The 16,414-nt window shown below is 35.8% G+C and overlaps 1 protein-coding gene across 3 annotated transcripts in view; it reads right to left on the bottom strand.

Annotated features, from left to right (window-relative positions):
- Positions 1 to 16,414, bottom strand: part of HOMER1 (homer scaffold protein 1) — a 67,830-nt gene that overhangs the window by 24,645 nt on the left and 26,771 nt on the right. For 2 of the 3 annotated variants that reach the window (XM_081945272.1, XM_081945271.1), the window contains 2 exons: positions 10,913 to 11,005; positions 6,787 to 6,926 (listed from right to left, as the gene is read on the bottom strand). In XM_081945272.1, coding sequence (XP_081801398.1) covers positions 6,787 to 6,926; positions 10,913 to 11,005 — 233 coding nt within the window. Of the gene's footprint in view, positions 1 to 1,737; positions 2,367 to 6,786; positions 6,927 to 10,912; positions 11,006 to 16,414 lie in introns of those variants that run through there. The other variant, XM_081945273.1, reaches the window with a different exon arrangement.

Genomic DNA, 16,414 nt, shown 5'->3' with positions numbered 1-16,414 from the left:
GTCTAAAAAGCTATGTTTTTCAGATGTCACTTTGATTTATGAATTAAACATTCCATGAAGTAATTATTAAAGTTCGATTACTTTAATAGTTTAAATTTAATAGAAGTTAAATTGTGGTACTCCTATTTTACTATTTAGCTTATTTACATCTAGTTCTTATTTACCTGGCTACAAGAAATAATGCACTAAAAGTATTTTGATCCTAGTAATGATAATGGTAATGAAACTAAAAATTACATTGCCCAAAAATAGGGGGTGGGGAATCTTTTGACAAGTAAGGATAGCATAACATTGGGGGTAGCTAGCTGAAGGCTCCAAAGTGGTAGTTGCCACACCACACATTTGGTCAGATGGGGCTTTGGGGAATTCTTTGAGTTTATCCAGGATTTATCCCAGTTTTTATGCATTTTTCATTTCCAAGTGGGGGAACTTGTACTGTTAATTTTTACCAGTCATGGCTACAGATACTTCCAATGGCTCCATAAAATGCCTGTGGGGATTCTGAATGGCCCTAGAGTTTTGGATTGCACATTCTTGCCTTAGAAAAGCTGCATTTGAAGAATTAAGAATAGGGATAGAAAATATGGAATATCTGGACACAGGTGTATTCCAGGGGAAATAATTTTATCTTTCACAATTTGTCATATTTGTAAAAAGCAGCATGGCTTTGATTGCAGATCAGAGTTGCCACCAACTTTTTGGCTCTCCTCTGAGAAAAGATAGTTTGAAGGACAGCAGTGAAAAGATTGAAACTTCATACTTTGGAGAACATGTGTGCATCTGTTTACAGAGAAGTATATGGTCAAGCAAAAAATGAATGCTGTCTGGAAGTCCACATAGCTGATGAAACAGTAGTGAAACAAGAGTTGAGAGTTTGAAGGGACTCAAGAAAAGAAATATAGTTGGAAGATGGAGAAATGAAACAGAAGGTACCAAAAAGATAAGTTTGCGAGATTTTATAGCAAGGCTCTCGCTTTTAAACACTTTGTTGTTGTTGTTGTTGCTAGTTGCAAAACTTTGTCTGACCCATCACAACCCCATGGACAATGTTTCTCCAGGCCTTCCTGTCTTCTATCATCCTCTGGAGTCCATTTAAGCTCACGCCTACTGCTTCGGTGACTCCATCCAGCCACCTCATTCATTGTCATCCCCTTCTTCTTTTGCCCTCAATCTTTACCAGCATTAGGCTTTTCTCCAGTGAGTCCTTCCTTCTCATTTGGTGGCCAAAGAATTTGAGTTTCATCTTCAGAGTCTGGCCTGCTAAGGAGCAGTCAGGGCTGATCTCCTCTAGGAATGACTGGTTTGATCGCCTTGCAGTCCAAGAGACTCGCAGGAGTCTTTTCCAGCACCTTAGTTCAAAGTACAATTCTTTGGCACCCAGCCAAAGCCGCTGGTAAAATTAAACTCCACCAGACTTTGCAAAGTACTGTTTTGCAGATATATTGAACTAAAACTCCATGAATTCCTAGGTAGACGGTTTTTAGCTTTTGCATATGATATTTAGGATCATATGCAGTTCAGTTGCCAAAAGGTTTGGGAAGTTAAACTATACTCACAAAAATCTAAGAAAAATATATTTGTATATAAATTCAAGCTATTTTCCGACAGCCCAATTTAATAGCCCAAATATCCATTAAATCTTTCATTAAAAGGAGTCTTGTTCCATTGTAGGGATCTACAATTTAATACACTAATAAATAATAAAATGCAAATCAATCTACACAAAAGGTATATTCTATGTAAGGCCTTTAATGTTAGCAGCAAATTTGTTCTTATAGTAGCAGATACATATGGAGCATTATTAAAAGACTGCTGTACAGAGAAGAGAATTGAAAACAGAACTATTTGTTTGAAATAGCCTTCTTTCTAGGCATTATACCAAAACTGAGTACAAAAAAGAACAACAAGAAGCAAATAATTATATCACTATAAATTTAGTTGTATTTCATATATTTTCTAAATACATTCAACTTTGTCCGAAGATTTATTCTGTTGACAGCAGGATCCTGAAATATCCCTTGTTAGAAAATTACCAAAAAGCACAATGCAGGGGGAATGAGTAAAGATGATCTTTTCCCTGTTCAGCCAATAGAAAAAAATATAGATCAAAGCCTCCTGATGATAAAAGGAATCTTTCCTTCTGTAGCTGTTTTCTGCTAGATCCAATCCAGAGTACACTGCTATAATTTTAAAATCTTTATATGTACAGATGCATTTGTGATACTAAAACACATTCAGCAACATCTTCAATTCATCAACCACTTCCGAAGGACTTCCCGAAACTCCAAGAAGCTACTTTTCATGTACTCATTAATTCCGAGGATAGAAATGACTTTTCAGTCAGAATGTTGACTGGATGTAGTTTTCTTGCAATAAGAATAATACATTTAAAATATTTTAGAAGTATAAATCCTTGGTTGGCATTCAAACAAATCTTTACACATCTCTGTACAAGAAAGTGTGCTAAATTTACAAGCAGAGGCAAACAGCACGTGTGTCTGTATGTGGTATTTTTCAAAACCAGGACTCTGTATTAAAACATTTGCCAAAGTTTTAAATCAAGAACACTGTATTACTGGAAATTCACTATTTAAACATTTAAAAACATGTATTTAAAATTTATAAATTGTCAGAGATACTATGTACACTCATATAATGCTTGGTGTATATTCCCACAAAAGTATTCTGATTATCACCCATATTTTACCAATAATAACAAAACATTTTGGAATTTTGCATTGTCGGATGATTTAAACAAAAGCATTTGTAAAAAAACAAATTGTACCCTATAGAAAAGCTGTGCCACAATAAACTGGCTAAATCTTTAAGGGATATAATAAGCCTTTATTTTCATGCAAATTATTTTACATGGTTCTAATTCACATGTTATCTGTATGATGATAACCTAATCACTTCCTCAAAATATAAAGCCATTCTTAGATGTTAAGCTAAATATATCATTTGATATTGCATGATTTTTAAAAAACAAATAAGAAAAAATAAAATAAAAGCTATTAATAGAATAGGGAACAAAACCTGGGATGCATTTATTGTAAACCACACCTTTGTAATCAAACTTTATCCATTAAAAAGTGCTGTTAATTTTTTGGATGTAAAGAGCAACGTCAGGAAAATATCTATTACGATTACAGTCTAGAGATAAATGATTATAAAAACACTTCCAACTAACTTTTCATGTTTACACCTCACGCCCATTTAAAATTAAAAAGTAACATGCAGCTTAAACCCAAAAAAATTGCTTTAGAAGGGACAGAAAGTTGGCACAATTCAGGTTGCTACATTCTTTAAAACAACATCCCTACTGTCTCTATAATAAGCTTCAAAAAGCCACATCAGATAGCTTAGCTTCTGCTTTTCACAGAAACAAGATGAAAGGCAATAAGCAACATGTGCAATTTGCCATGTGTTCAGCTGTAATCACAACTGGCCTTCAATAGTTTTCTTCCTTCAGCTCAATTCTTATACCTAATGCTGTGTTTTTAGACAGGGATGGAGACTTTGGTGGTCTCCCGATGTTGTTGGATTAAAACTAGTGGTGTGCCAAAAGTTTGAATTTTGTAACAGTGGTGACCTTATCAGACATGTTCCAAGCAACAGTGCCACTCCTAGTAATATTGCAAGAATTATTTCAGACTCAAAGTAACTGTTTTAATTCAGGATATTTTGCAGATATTTCATTAATATCCTCCCAGGAGCTTAGCCAGGACTTCCACTACAGGTTCTGCAATCTGGCTTTTTCCCAAATGAACTCAAACTCAAACTCAAACTCAAACTGAGAGTCAAGAAATAAAAGAGAATGTATTTAGGCAAGAAGGATAGGTTGGGTAATATACATGTGGTCTCACCCTGTTCCAAGCTGCTAAGTTCAATTCCCCCCCCCCCCGCAAGTTATATATGCACTAAATAGTTTTTATTTTTATATGTAAAATGTATAGCCTGCCTTTATGATATATATGCCTTTAACACAGAAAAAATGCAGAAAGGAATAGAATAAGACACATAGTTCTTACTTAAACCTATTTGATAAAGATATGAAGACAACCTTCTCAGACTTCAGTTTCCAACTAGAGTGTAATACTCTTACAAAAATTCACAATAGAAAATAACTTTTGACTTTAATTGAAAGGGATATTTTTTTAAATACAAAAAAAAACCCCTTAAAATTTTAAAATACCTCTCAATTTTCTCCCATGAAAAATTCATTCAGGTGCTATTCAGAAAAAAGTATATGACTCTTTCAGCAGTGGACTGGTAGTAATTACAAAAGCAGGTGTTCAGGCATGGACACAACTTCAAAGATAGTAAATATTTATAGAATCTTAATATTTCTTTCCATTTAGAATAAATTTACTATTTTGGAACTACAGCAGCACATAGCAATCTAACCAATTAGATTCACTTAAAATACGTTTTAGTGCTGCGTTATATATTATAAAAATATTTTTCAAAGTTTAAGCTCAATCTCTTTACAAAAATATTAAATATTTCAAGACAATGGCTGACAATGTCCAGGTTTTCTATAAAAAAAGACATTTGTTTCCTCCAAAATTTGCGATTTAAGATAAACTCTTTGTAATTATAACGTTATAACAAGATACAATAATATAATAAAAATTATCTGCATTTATCATTGTTGAAAAACCATGAATCAAATGTCTGATTAATTGTTAAAGTTTGTTTTTAAAAAATGGGAAAGAAGAAAACCAATTAGCCAGAAACATTATCTCACGAATATTTCTACCTCCTTCCAATATTCCATACGTGAAAAAGCTATAGAATATTTATGCCATGCACTAACTAAAAACTAAAATGTGCAATATATATTGCAAATTTTAGTTTTCAGTTAGTATAATTATATTTATATTGAATAAAATTATATATACAGGTGAAACTTGAAAAATTAGAATATCGTGCAAAAGTTCATTTATTTCAGTAACTTAAAAGGTGGAACTAATATCGTCACAATTATGACAAATCACGGCTTGAACTATCTTGCTTTGCATGTAATGAGTCTATCTCATATATTAGTTTCACCTACATCGGCCTAATATGCAATACAGCATATACAGTAAGGGTATGGCTAGCTGATAAGAGCTAAATAGCTTGAAATAGATCTATACTAGTCTCCCTTTATTTATTTATCAGCACAAATACAACATATATATACATACATACGTACATACACACACACACACATATATGTATATCCAGATTTTATATATAAAATCTCTCTTTTCATTTGATTTGCACATCCTTCATATACTTGGTCTGCATTGTTTTCTAGTCATTTTGTCATCAATGGATGCTCCTATAGTGATTTCAGTCACGACTTTGGTCAATCAAGGTCCCATATACAGGTTGTCCTCAGTTTACAATCACAATTGGGACCAAACTTTCTGTTGCTCAGCTTTCAAGTGAGTTGCACCTGATTTTATGACCTTTCTTGCCATGGCTGTTAAGTGACTCATTGCAGTTAAGTGAATCACACAGTCAGCAAATGAATCTCGCCTCCCTTATTGATTTTGCTTGTTGGAAACTGACTGGGAAAGTTGTAAATGGAGAGATCACATGACCACCACATCAAAGGACACTGCAGTCATTGTAAATACATACCAGTTGCCAAGCATCCAAATTCTGAGCATATGTCCATGGGGTTGTTGTGGTAGTAATAAGTGCAAGGACTGGTGATAAGTGCCACTCTAACTTCAAACAGTTGCTAAACAAATGGTTGCACTTTGAGAACTACCCATAAAGCTCTTTAGTGCGACAGAAAAGGTAGACTAGGTTACCAAACTTAATCATATCTTTGCCACTTGCAACCTTCTCTAATAATGACAGCATTTGTCAGTTCTGAGACACATTTTGGTCAATCTGCCAAAAGCACAACCAAAAACTAATTTCAGACCAAGGATTCTCAGACTCGTCTATGCAAACCAGAATATCTAAAAACTGCATTCCAAGGCAACATATTGCTCTCCGCATCCCACCAAATAGGAGGTACATGCAATGTATTTACATACCCAGTGTGGATGTTATTGATACCATCAATATATAAAAGAGAGATATAACTGTTTGGAAGCATCTTAAGATTTGAAGAAATGTACATTTTTAAAGAGAGTTTAGCAGCATTCTCAAGTACCTAAAAGGTCAGTGCACATTCATGGAGCACTAGAATTGGAGCCAGAGAAAGAGAAATGAGTCATGCTTGAAAAGAGCATGGTTAACCGGTGCTTGGACTAAGAACACCGTACTCTGCAATGATTTGTTGCAAGTATTATTTGGATTCTAAGAACCTGATATTGAATAAAATATCGGAGGAAGCCCTTTTAAAGTTACGATATTAAAATTCCAGGCATTCAAGTATTGCTTCCTATGTGAAGAGTAGAAATAAAGTGCTTTTACTGATGTATTTCACACACACCCATACCCCCCCCCCCAAATAATTTGAACCTTAGTTTAAATCTAGTCCATGGCCAAGATGCACAGAGGAGAAGAAATGCAGACAGGAGGGGAAAATACCCACACTGGCAGAGCTATGATTCTTCTTTCTGCTGTAGTGCTCATCACTGAAGATATCAACTTCTTTTCTATACCAAACCATGTCATTTTAGTAGAAAAACAGCAAATGAAACAAGTTGTATCCATGGCTGTAAGCCCACCAGTCATGCAAGACCTTTAAATTCACCAAATAAAAAAGAGGCCATTTGAACCAAAAAAAGCACACAAACATATTACTTAATAAGGATTTGGGAATGGAATCTGTACCTATGCGCAAATGGCAATGCATTCTGGGTTGCTTCAGCCCTTGGTTCTGAATTTTGTGTCACTTCTGGCATTGTCCTTTCATCATCTGTCCCATTAATGCTCTCCGGTGTAAGAGGAGATTGAATATCACCCGCAGATTCCTTTAAAAAAAAGGAATGGTTACATATTTCATGTCTATACAATATAGTGTCACTATATCAAATAAAATGCTGCAGTTATTAAATATATTGTAGGTCTTAGAAAATACCAGTGTTCAGTATCCTACTGAACCTTTAAAGCAGAAAACAAAAGGAAGCTAGAGAGCTGCAGTCTGTGTGTACATCAAATCATCTCCCATCTATTGTTTCAATCAACTATATCAAAAGATGTTCTGCTTCATGTAGCAGCATCTGAGAGTCACAGAAATTCCGGCAGTGTTCTGATGCTGTATCTATGTGTATTGTGATGTTGCGGATATTATATTCCCAAAAGGGCAGAATCTCTGGCATAGCACAAATTCCTCATTCTGAGGGCCTAAGAATTTGAAGGTGCCACAGTTTTCTAGGTATCTTTCTGCCCCAGAAATAGAAAAATCACACAATGTTAAATAAAAGGGCATAATCTACCAACATTCTAACTGCATTCATGTTCAAATGAATTATTGCATGTGGAATTATCTAATAAATAAATCCCAACTAAAACTCAAGAGATGAATGAAGCCATTCACCTTCACTTTCAGTTAAAAGTAGGAGCTATGTCGGGCTTTTCCTTTTCTAGAATTTTTCATTTGCTGTTTCCATGATGTGCTTTCAAAATAGTTCTAGATCAGTAGTGTCAAACTAAAGGCTTGGGGGCTGGATCCGGCCCATGGGGTGCTTAGATCTAGCCCATGGGCTGCCCTGGAAACAGCAAAGGACTTCCCGCAGTGCCTCTGCCAGTGAAAATGGAGATCGAGAGGGCTGCACACAGCCCTCCCGAGCTCTGTTTTCACTGGCAGAGGGTTGCAGGAGGCCATTGCAGCTAAAAATGGAGCTTAGGAGCCAGTTTTCTCTGGCAGAGTGCTCGGGCCACAGCAAGCGCCCCTGACACGAGTGATGTTAAGCTGGCCATGCCCACCCTGGCTATCTTCACTCCGCCCCCCCAAGGTCAAACACAATCCTGATGCGGCCCTCAATGAAATTGAGTTTGACACCCCTGTTCTAGATTGATAGTTAGATTTTTATGTCCTCATGAATTGGGCTAGAACAGTATTTCTCAACCTTGGCCACTTGAAAAGGGGAGGGGGAGCTTCAACTTGGCCAAGCTTGAGAAATGTTGGGCTAGAGATTATACTAACTTTCTATTTTTCTTCCTATAGTACAGAATTTAGAGCTGCACGGTGGTCTTCATATTGGAATCCAAAACGGTACTGTACTCTGAAGTGTGTAAGTATAGCATAGTACTTCTTTTCATTTTTAAAGCAGTTGAATGGATGCTTACATGGCGGACAGAAAGGAAAACTGCAGTACTGGGAGAAGAACTGCAAGATGGAACTTACATTTGCATTCTACAATATTTGGAAGCATCTTTTTAAATTCAATCTGAAGAAGCAGATTTTTAGTGGACAGCCCTAAAGGAGCTCTTACACTTAATTTAAAATTAGCTAATTAAAATATAAATAAAATTCTATTTCAATTTAATGACACTCTCATCTATCTTTGTGTTAGAATGATAATTTTCATGATCAGAAAATGACACATTTTATATTATGAGTTCAGATGAAAATATACAATATTTCAGACTTTACTAATTATCAGTTGACTTTGCAGTACATACTGTATGCACTGAATTTCAACCTTTAAATAATGGGGGGTGGGAGGGGGTGGACCTTTATTTCTTCTTCCTGAAGAAAACATAAATACCCGGCATTCAGATTTCTATAATTAGCAATGTACTTGGGCCATATATATTCCAAATTTCAACTTTGGGATAGCATGAACATATCTCAAATATCTGGGTATAAATGAACATTTCTCTTATAGAGAAAATTCTACCAATACACAATTGTTCATCCATTTCCAACAGAGTTCTTGATATTCAGAATATACAAAAGTTTGACCCATTTATACAATCTACTTAACTAGTTACGTGTGCGTTAAGTGTGCTTCACTAACTTAATGCTTTTTAAGTCTACTCTTGTTTTAGTCAAAAGTGATAAAATATCTACTGTATGGATAAATATGAAAATAGCTGAAAAATGTGTAATTACAGTATATTTAACATACTATTTGGCCAATCAAGACAATGTTTAAATCAAACAGTACTGACTTTTGTGTGGAAAAGCTCATCAGCTCAAAATCCATATGATACACAAGAAGGGAAATATTTATGGCATCCACATATTCAGCCAACAGTTACCTATCTATATCCCTGCTATTGTATGAGGGGTATTAGGGATTAGACTATAAGTATAAACAGATAGATTATAATGAAATTAAAAAACAGTACTTGACAATACCTTTTACAGTAAGTGTGAGATGGATGGATGGATGGATGGATGGATGGATGGATGGATGGATAGATGATAGATAGATAGATAGATAGATAGATAGATAGATAGATAGATAGATAGATAGATAGATAGATAGATAGAAAGAAAGAACCAACCATTACAATCAATTGGCATACTGTGTTCTTCTCAGTCAGGTCATTTTTAGATCTTTAGCAAGAGGAATAGCCTGAAGCATTTGCTACCCTTTAAAGCTCAGGGCACTTACAATTTACTAGACTACTGCATTAATTTACCCACCTTTGGGGTTATAGTTCTTAGAAAGACAGTGATTATTCAAGCAAATATCTCAATAAAGTGATTAGTGTGGCTATACAAAACCTCTCTTCCACAAAGCAATAAAGCAGCTACAGCTTTCTCTCAGGCTAAACGTGCTCAGCCATTTTGCAGGAGATCCTAACAGAAAGGTTATCTCAGCATGTAGATATAAGTATAGAGAACAAGGGCAGCTTTCAAAGCAGCTGCATGAGGTGTGCAGACAATGTAGCTCCTTCATTCCTTCAATGCAAATGCTTTATTTCCAATAGCCTGCTTTGCAAAGCACCCTCTTTCAAACGCTTTAAAACCCCAGTGATTATTTCTCACTTTTTATTAAATAGAAGGAACCAAATTCAGCTCCACTTAACAGTATATGGAAGTGGTTGCCTTCTTCCATAATATTTTTTCCACAAGTTCCCAATCTAGCCAACAGCCATAAAATTGATCTGTCTTGGTTTTTCAAGATCAGCAAAGGATGTTGAAATGTGAATATCAATTTGCACATGATCCAAACAAGATCCACATGAAGACACCAATCAGAAGTAAGAGGAAACAAGGAAAAAGGAAGAATTACAAGGGAAGAAAGAAGAAGCTGCTAATTGATAAGTTCATAAGGAAGACAAAAACAGATGAAGAAGGCAAACCACTATAACATGAACATCAGACAAAGAGGTGGTGAGGCAGGAAGAAACTATGAACTAAATAGCACAGGAGGATGTCAAAATCAAGAAAATGGGAGGTGCAGAATCACAATATAATCCCCATATATTTTATATTATTATAATTGGCTTATTTGAATTTATTGACCACCCAACTCCAGTGGACTTTGAGCAGCATACAAAACTGGGGGAAAAAACCCAAACAGCAAAATATATTAAATTAATATGTTATACATTAATAGCATGCGTACACAAGTGGAATTGTCTAATGTCTGTCTTCTAGCAAATTCTCCCCACCCCATTCATACACACAATGGACACCATATGGAAGCGAACTAAGAAAAGAAGGTCTTACATCCCATATTGGAGATATATATCCAGGATGAAGCAAATATTTTTCTTCTTGCATCCTATATTCATTCAAGGATCCTTTTAATTTCCATAATGTTTAGAAGGAATGGCTTACTACAATGTATAAATTGCTTCAACTTTTGCAATTTCAACTTGAAAAGCTATAAAGTCTTTATCAGATCTACAGTATCTGGTGCAACAGGCATAGGACTGAAGCAGCCTGCATTAAACTATGCAAATGAATGTCCCAAAATTGATATTTAATGGGTAAATCAAAACTACATTCCAAATAAATTATATCCATTTTAATCAAAAACAAGGACAAACATACCTGTGATGGTGTACTTGTTAATTCCATCTTTTCTTGGGATTTTTCCTTAGCTAATCGTGCAGCTTCTTTAAATTCCTGAAATTTTTCTGCAAACTGAAAGCAAAGGTTGGATAATTACATTTATTTATTTATCAAATTTCCAACATACAGCATAGGCTCTCAATAAAATCATCCCTCCAAATTAGCAAAAATATGAAAAAAGTCATTGATGATAACCAATATAATAAATCCATTGGCTGGAGGTATATCAACACAGAATTGCTATTTGGGAAGAAGACCTATATACTGTAGTATAACAAAGATTTCAAGACTTATACTGTATTATTACAAAGATTTCTCAAATAGTTGAAAAAATGGGGCAGCAAAATATAACATTTGTGATCCAATATGATAATAACCAGATCAGCCTTTTCGATATAAGACTATGAATAACTATCATGATTGTTAAACAATAACCATTTAAAGACTACTTAATCCTGGCTTCCCAACAAGGAGAACTGTCCACAAAAGATAAAAACCCACTCCTTAAGAAAGACACCTCTCATCTATAAACAATTCAGAAATAATGTTCTAGATCACTTTTTAAACATTAAATGCAACTGCTTGTTGGAATCGGTTTTCCTATTGCACCCCAAATGTTTAAAATATTTATTATAATAAGGTATCTAAGATCAGTGATAGTTGCTAAATTTTCAAAAAAGCAAAGAAGAAGAAAAAGCTAAAAGGAGCTAAAAAGTTGTAATAAAAAGCAGTGTTCATGACAGGGGAAGGTTAGCTCTGTCATGGATAAATGAGATGCTGCAAGGGTTGAGTGAAAGAAAGATGAAAGACTTAGGTGTTGTTGCTACAGGCATTGCGTCTATAGCCATTGTCTATGGAGATTCTCAGTCATCCAGGTCATGGTTGTCCCAAAGGTGCTTTTTCCACTGGATTAGAAAAGACAAAGTTCAGTTGCTTTTTGAAAAAGCACCTTTGGAACTCCGTAGCCATTGTAGCTAATCACAGATAAGAGGGGAGAGAAACTGCACAGGGAGGGTATGTGCTTAGAAAGCGTAAATAGGTGGGGATGACATGTGATTGGCCATTGCCTTACAATTCTCATTGGCCCAAACTTTTGAATTAGAAAACTATAAGGTGGTCAGGAATGGCCGGGTGTGACAGTTACCCATTTCTGCCTACTGATTGATTTGAGCTATACTGAAATAAAACTGTTGATTGATCACTCCACAAATGTCACCTGCTGTCTACTGTAGCTTGGGCTACAATAAAAATAAATTGAGAATTACTCAAAAATATTCTACATTATCACATAATCCCTTGCTTCATAGACAGTATAGGACAATGATGGCTCACCTTTTCCAGACCGTGTGCCCAAAATGCAAGAGTGCGCAGCCCCCACGCATGTGTCCCACCCATACCCCCCGCCACCGCACATGCACGGCAGAGACCTGAAGACCAGTTGGCTGCTGGGAGGCATGTATGGATGCGTGTCAGCGGTAAGGTGACCACGTGCCCATAGAGAAGGTGTTGCGTACCACTACGTGTGCCATAGGTTCACCAACACGGGTATAGGAGGACTAGAAATCTCAAGGATATCTTGCTAAAGTAATTTTAAATGATAGGGTTAGTTACCTACAAGATATAATCATTGCAAGACCATCTCAGGGTCATCTCCCTCATGATCATTGCACTGATTGTGAAAAACATAAACAAAACTTCTATTTTCACCAAATCTTTAAACAATTAAGAGACATTTTCTGAAAAGATACCATATTATTACCCTATCCTAAAATTTATTTGGGCTCTTCAGAAATGGAAAACATTTAGACAGTATAAGAAAACAGAACAGGAATATCCTGCATTGAACCATTTTCCAGATTAAGATATATTCCACCTCAGATTTATGGCCATAGAATACTATGGGGAAAAAATAAGACAGCTCTACTAAAAATAATAATAAACCAAGTAGATTTTACTGTTGAATAGTCTCACTTCTAACAGGCTAAAAATGGAGACATTTAGCAACTGTCTTTGATATGGAACATATATTTCCCTTTGCGAGTTTTTCCTTAGCAGTCACCAATACCCTCTGGCAGTAATAACTCACAATAGCTCCTCTTAGGCACCATTCCAGGAGACCATTTTAGATAAAATAATTTCTGTGTTTAATTTTCTCTTTGGGACAGAATGTTTTAGGAATGAGTATCAGTAAGGGTAAACCTAAGAAGAATAACACATTTTAGTAATATTTTTAATTTTGATTAATTTAGTGTCACATGACTTCAAAGAGTTCTGGGCAGTAACCTGTTATATGTATGCGGTGAGCCATTTTAGGTATTAGTATTTTCTTCTGCATTTTTTTTTTTGAGAAAGGAACTCATTTACGAAACATGTTTGGATCCAAGGAGATCATTTTTGTTTATATTTTTCACTTTTCCCTTCTGCTTTTTGTTCTTTTGTGAAATTAGCCAGAGCAGATCAAGCCATTTGAATAAATACTGTTGTGGCCAAAATCTAAAGCAACCAAATTGCTTTGAAGATACAACATAATTTTATGAGGGATGCAAACACCAAAACTGTATACTGGCACTCCCAGCAAAGGATTGGCAGTTTGCTGAGCAGCCTTGATCAAAAGCAAAACTACAACTCATAAAATTTTGGACCACCGCTTTTCAGAGACAAAGAAAAGAGCAGATGCAGTGTAAATTTCAGCATGAGTTTGGAATAGTTTTGATAAAACTATGTGGGTGATCTTATTACGTACCCCTTCTTCTTAGGTCAGTATGGTAGCTCCACTATTTTTGAGATGTAGTCAGTGACTAGAAACAATTTATTAGGTCAAAAGGTTCCTAGTTTATTCTTTCCCCCTTCTTCTCACTTAGGTCAATTCAGTTTGCTATGAATGTTTTCTTACAAGGGCACTTTAAGCAGTTCATATGTATAGACGGGCACCTCATAGGTTTGGTAGTGAATGCAGCTCACATATGTATGGGAGGAAGTACCATTTGCTAACACAGAGGTGTAAAACTTGCATCGTCATGTTGTCGTTATGTATCGCAACTTTTTCCCCTTCGCTAAAATGGGGGTGGGCGTGGCCAATATGTGACACATCCAGCCTACAGGCCGCGAGTTTAAAACCCCTATGCTAACACTTTTTTCTGAGTAAAACATCCTTAGTATAATACTTTGGCCTCAGAGAATAAAACAAATTCTCCTTTATGTGCTGGTTGTTTGATGCAAATATAGAGGCCATTTCAGGTGACAAAGATGTGTAGGTAGAGATTTCCACTAAATGTTGCTATTCGGTCATCAATATGTATACGATAAAGCTTTATATTTTTATTTAGATTGATATACCAGACTGAAGTGAGCCAAACATACACAGGTATTCCTCTAGTTACAACCAAATTTGCTAGGTGGAGCACCAAATTTCTGCTGTTAAGCAAGGCAGTTGTTAAGAGAGTTATGCTCCATTTTATGACCCTTTTTGACATGGATGTTAAATGAATCACTTCAGTCCTTAAATGAATGATGTGGTCATTAAGCACATTAGGCTCCCCCCCCCATTGACTTTGCTTGTTGGAAAGGTTGCAAATGGTGATCACATGATCCTAGGACAATCTTCAGCTTCAACCACAATAATACACGGGCAAACAATCAATACAAATGCAAGGTAAACCACTCCAAATTTAATTGCAGAAAATACGACTTCAGTAACAGAGTGGTCAACGCCTGGAAGGCTCTACCCAACTCCATTGTTATAGCCTCAAACCCTCACAGCTTCAATCGCAAACTGTCTACCGTGGACCTCACCCCATTCCTAAGAGGTCCCCATTGATCTGTGCTTAACTTTCTTTGTTTCTGTTTATATTTATACCTATACCTGCTATCTTGTACATGTTTGACAAACAAATAAATTAAAATAAATAAATAAATACATGCCAGTTGCCAAGAGGTCACATTCTGATAATGTAGCTCAAATTTTGATCATGTGACCATCGTAAGTGTGCAAACTTTCAGTGTTGTTGTAACTTCAAATGGTCACTAAACGAATGGCTATAAATTGAGGGCTGCTTGTATTTATTTTGGAATATGCTTGACCCAGAAATTAATAAGAACACTTTCTTGTACTTCGCTGAATGTTCAAGATTTTTCTTCATCTTTACAATATTAACCATTCATTTTCAAACACTTAGCTTTCTGATCATTTATTTTGAGCACAGCACACTGAATGTTATTGACATTCCTGTACATAGTATATTTTGGACTCAGAGGATATAAATCACAATCCTTTGTGTTGAATCCAAGGCTTCCCTTTCTATTTTGGAGAACGGCTCCTTAGGAGAAAAATAATCTTTGATTCTAATCATTATGCATGGTGCAAAGATATTTTTTTTGGAATTCATGGTTTAATATATGCCTATCAGTACTCCTAATTAGGTACTTCTGGCTGTTAATTCTTATATATTATTTACACTTGGAGATGGGGGACCAGAGGAAGGAGAGCTCAGGACAACAAAGGATACACAGTTATTATCATCCTTACACTTTTATGAAATACTCTTTACAGGGGCCTGTGTGGAACTATTTAGAACTATAGGTAGTTCTTGCTTAAATTTGGACCAACAACTCCGTTGCTAAGCATTGCAGTTACACAGCAGACCACATGATCACATCAACTTACGATGGGAGTTGCAGCAGTTCCATTTGCCCTTGTTAAGCAAATCTCAGGGTCATACAATCCATTGTAATCTCTTCCCTTTGCCTTTGCCTGCAGAAGTCGGCAGTGAAGGTTGCAAATGACAACTATGTGACTGCAGTATGCTGTGATTGTTGTAACTGCAAGCCAGCTGCCATGTGCCTAATCACAATCATGTGTCTGGGATATGTGGCAACAACTGCAACTACTAGGACCAGTTGTCAATCTCATTGTGTAGAACCATTGCTAACTCTGAATGGTTAATGAACGAGTAGTCTTTAAAAAAGGCCTGCCTTTATGGGACTATTAAATGATTTGGAACTACATGAAACTATGGAACTATTTATCAGGGCAAGTCAGATAAATATGTAAGTAAACCCCTAGTATATTACTTTCTTTGGAATTGGAAGCTTAACTCAAATCACAACTCTAACACCCATACCCCTCTCTGGAAAAGCTAGATGCCTTCACCATTTCAAGAATGTTCAGAAAGTATAGCAGCTACTCTTCCAACATTCAGAAATGCATCCATAAGAATTTGTGGTTAGCGCAATCAGAGTAATTTGTGTACTAAATTACAACATATTTTAGTAGTGAAGGGCCTAATCAGTAAATATAAAGTATATGTAAGCTGTAGCATTTTGTGATACCTTAATAGTACATGCATAAGAAGCATAACAGTTAAGCTATGCCTGATCAATTAATTTTTAAGATGCCACAAGATTTTTACGGGTAATCCACAATTTATGGTTATAATTGAACCCAGAATTACAGTCATAATTCACAGTGGTTGTCCACAAGGT

The sequence above is a fragment of the Natrix helvetica genome, assembly GCF_964273705.1.
Source record: "Natrix helvetica genome assembly, chromosome: 2".
NCBI classification, from domain to species: domain Eukaryota; kingdom Metazoa; phylum Chordata; class Lepidosauria; order Squamata; family Natricidae; genus Natrix; species Natrix helvetica.
Note: the sequence above shows the minus strand (reverse complement) of the source record. Positions and strands in the feature narration are given on the sequence as shown.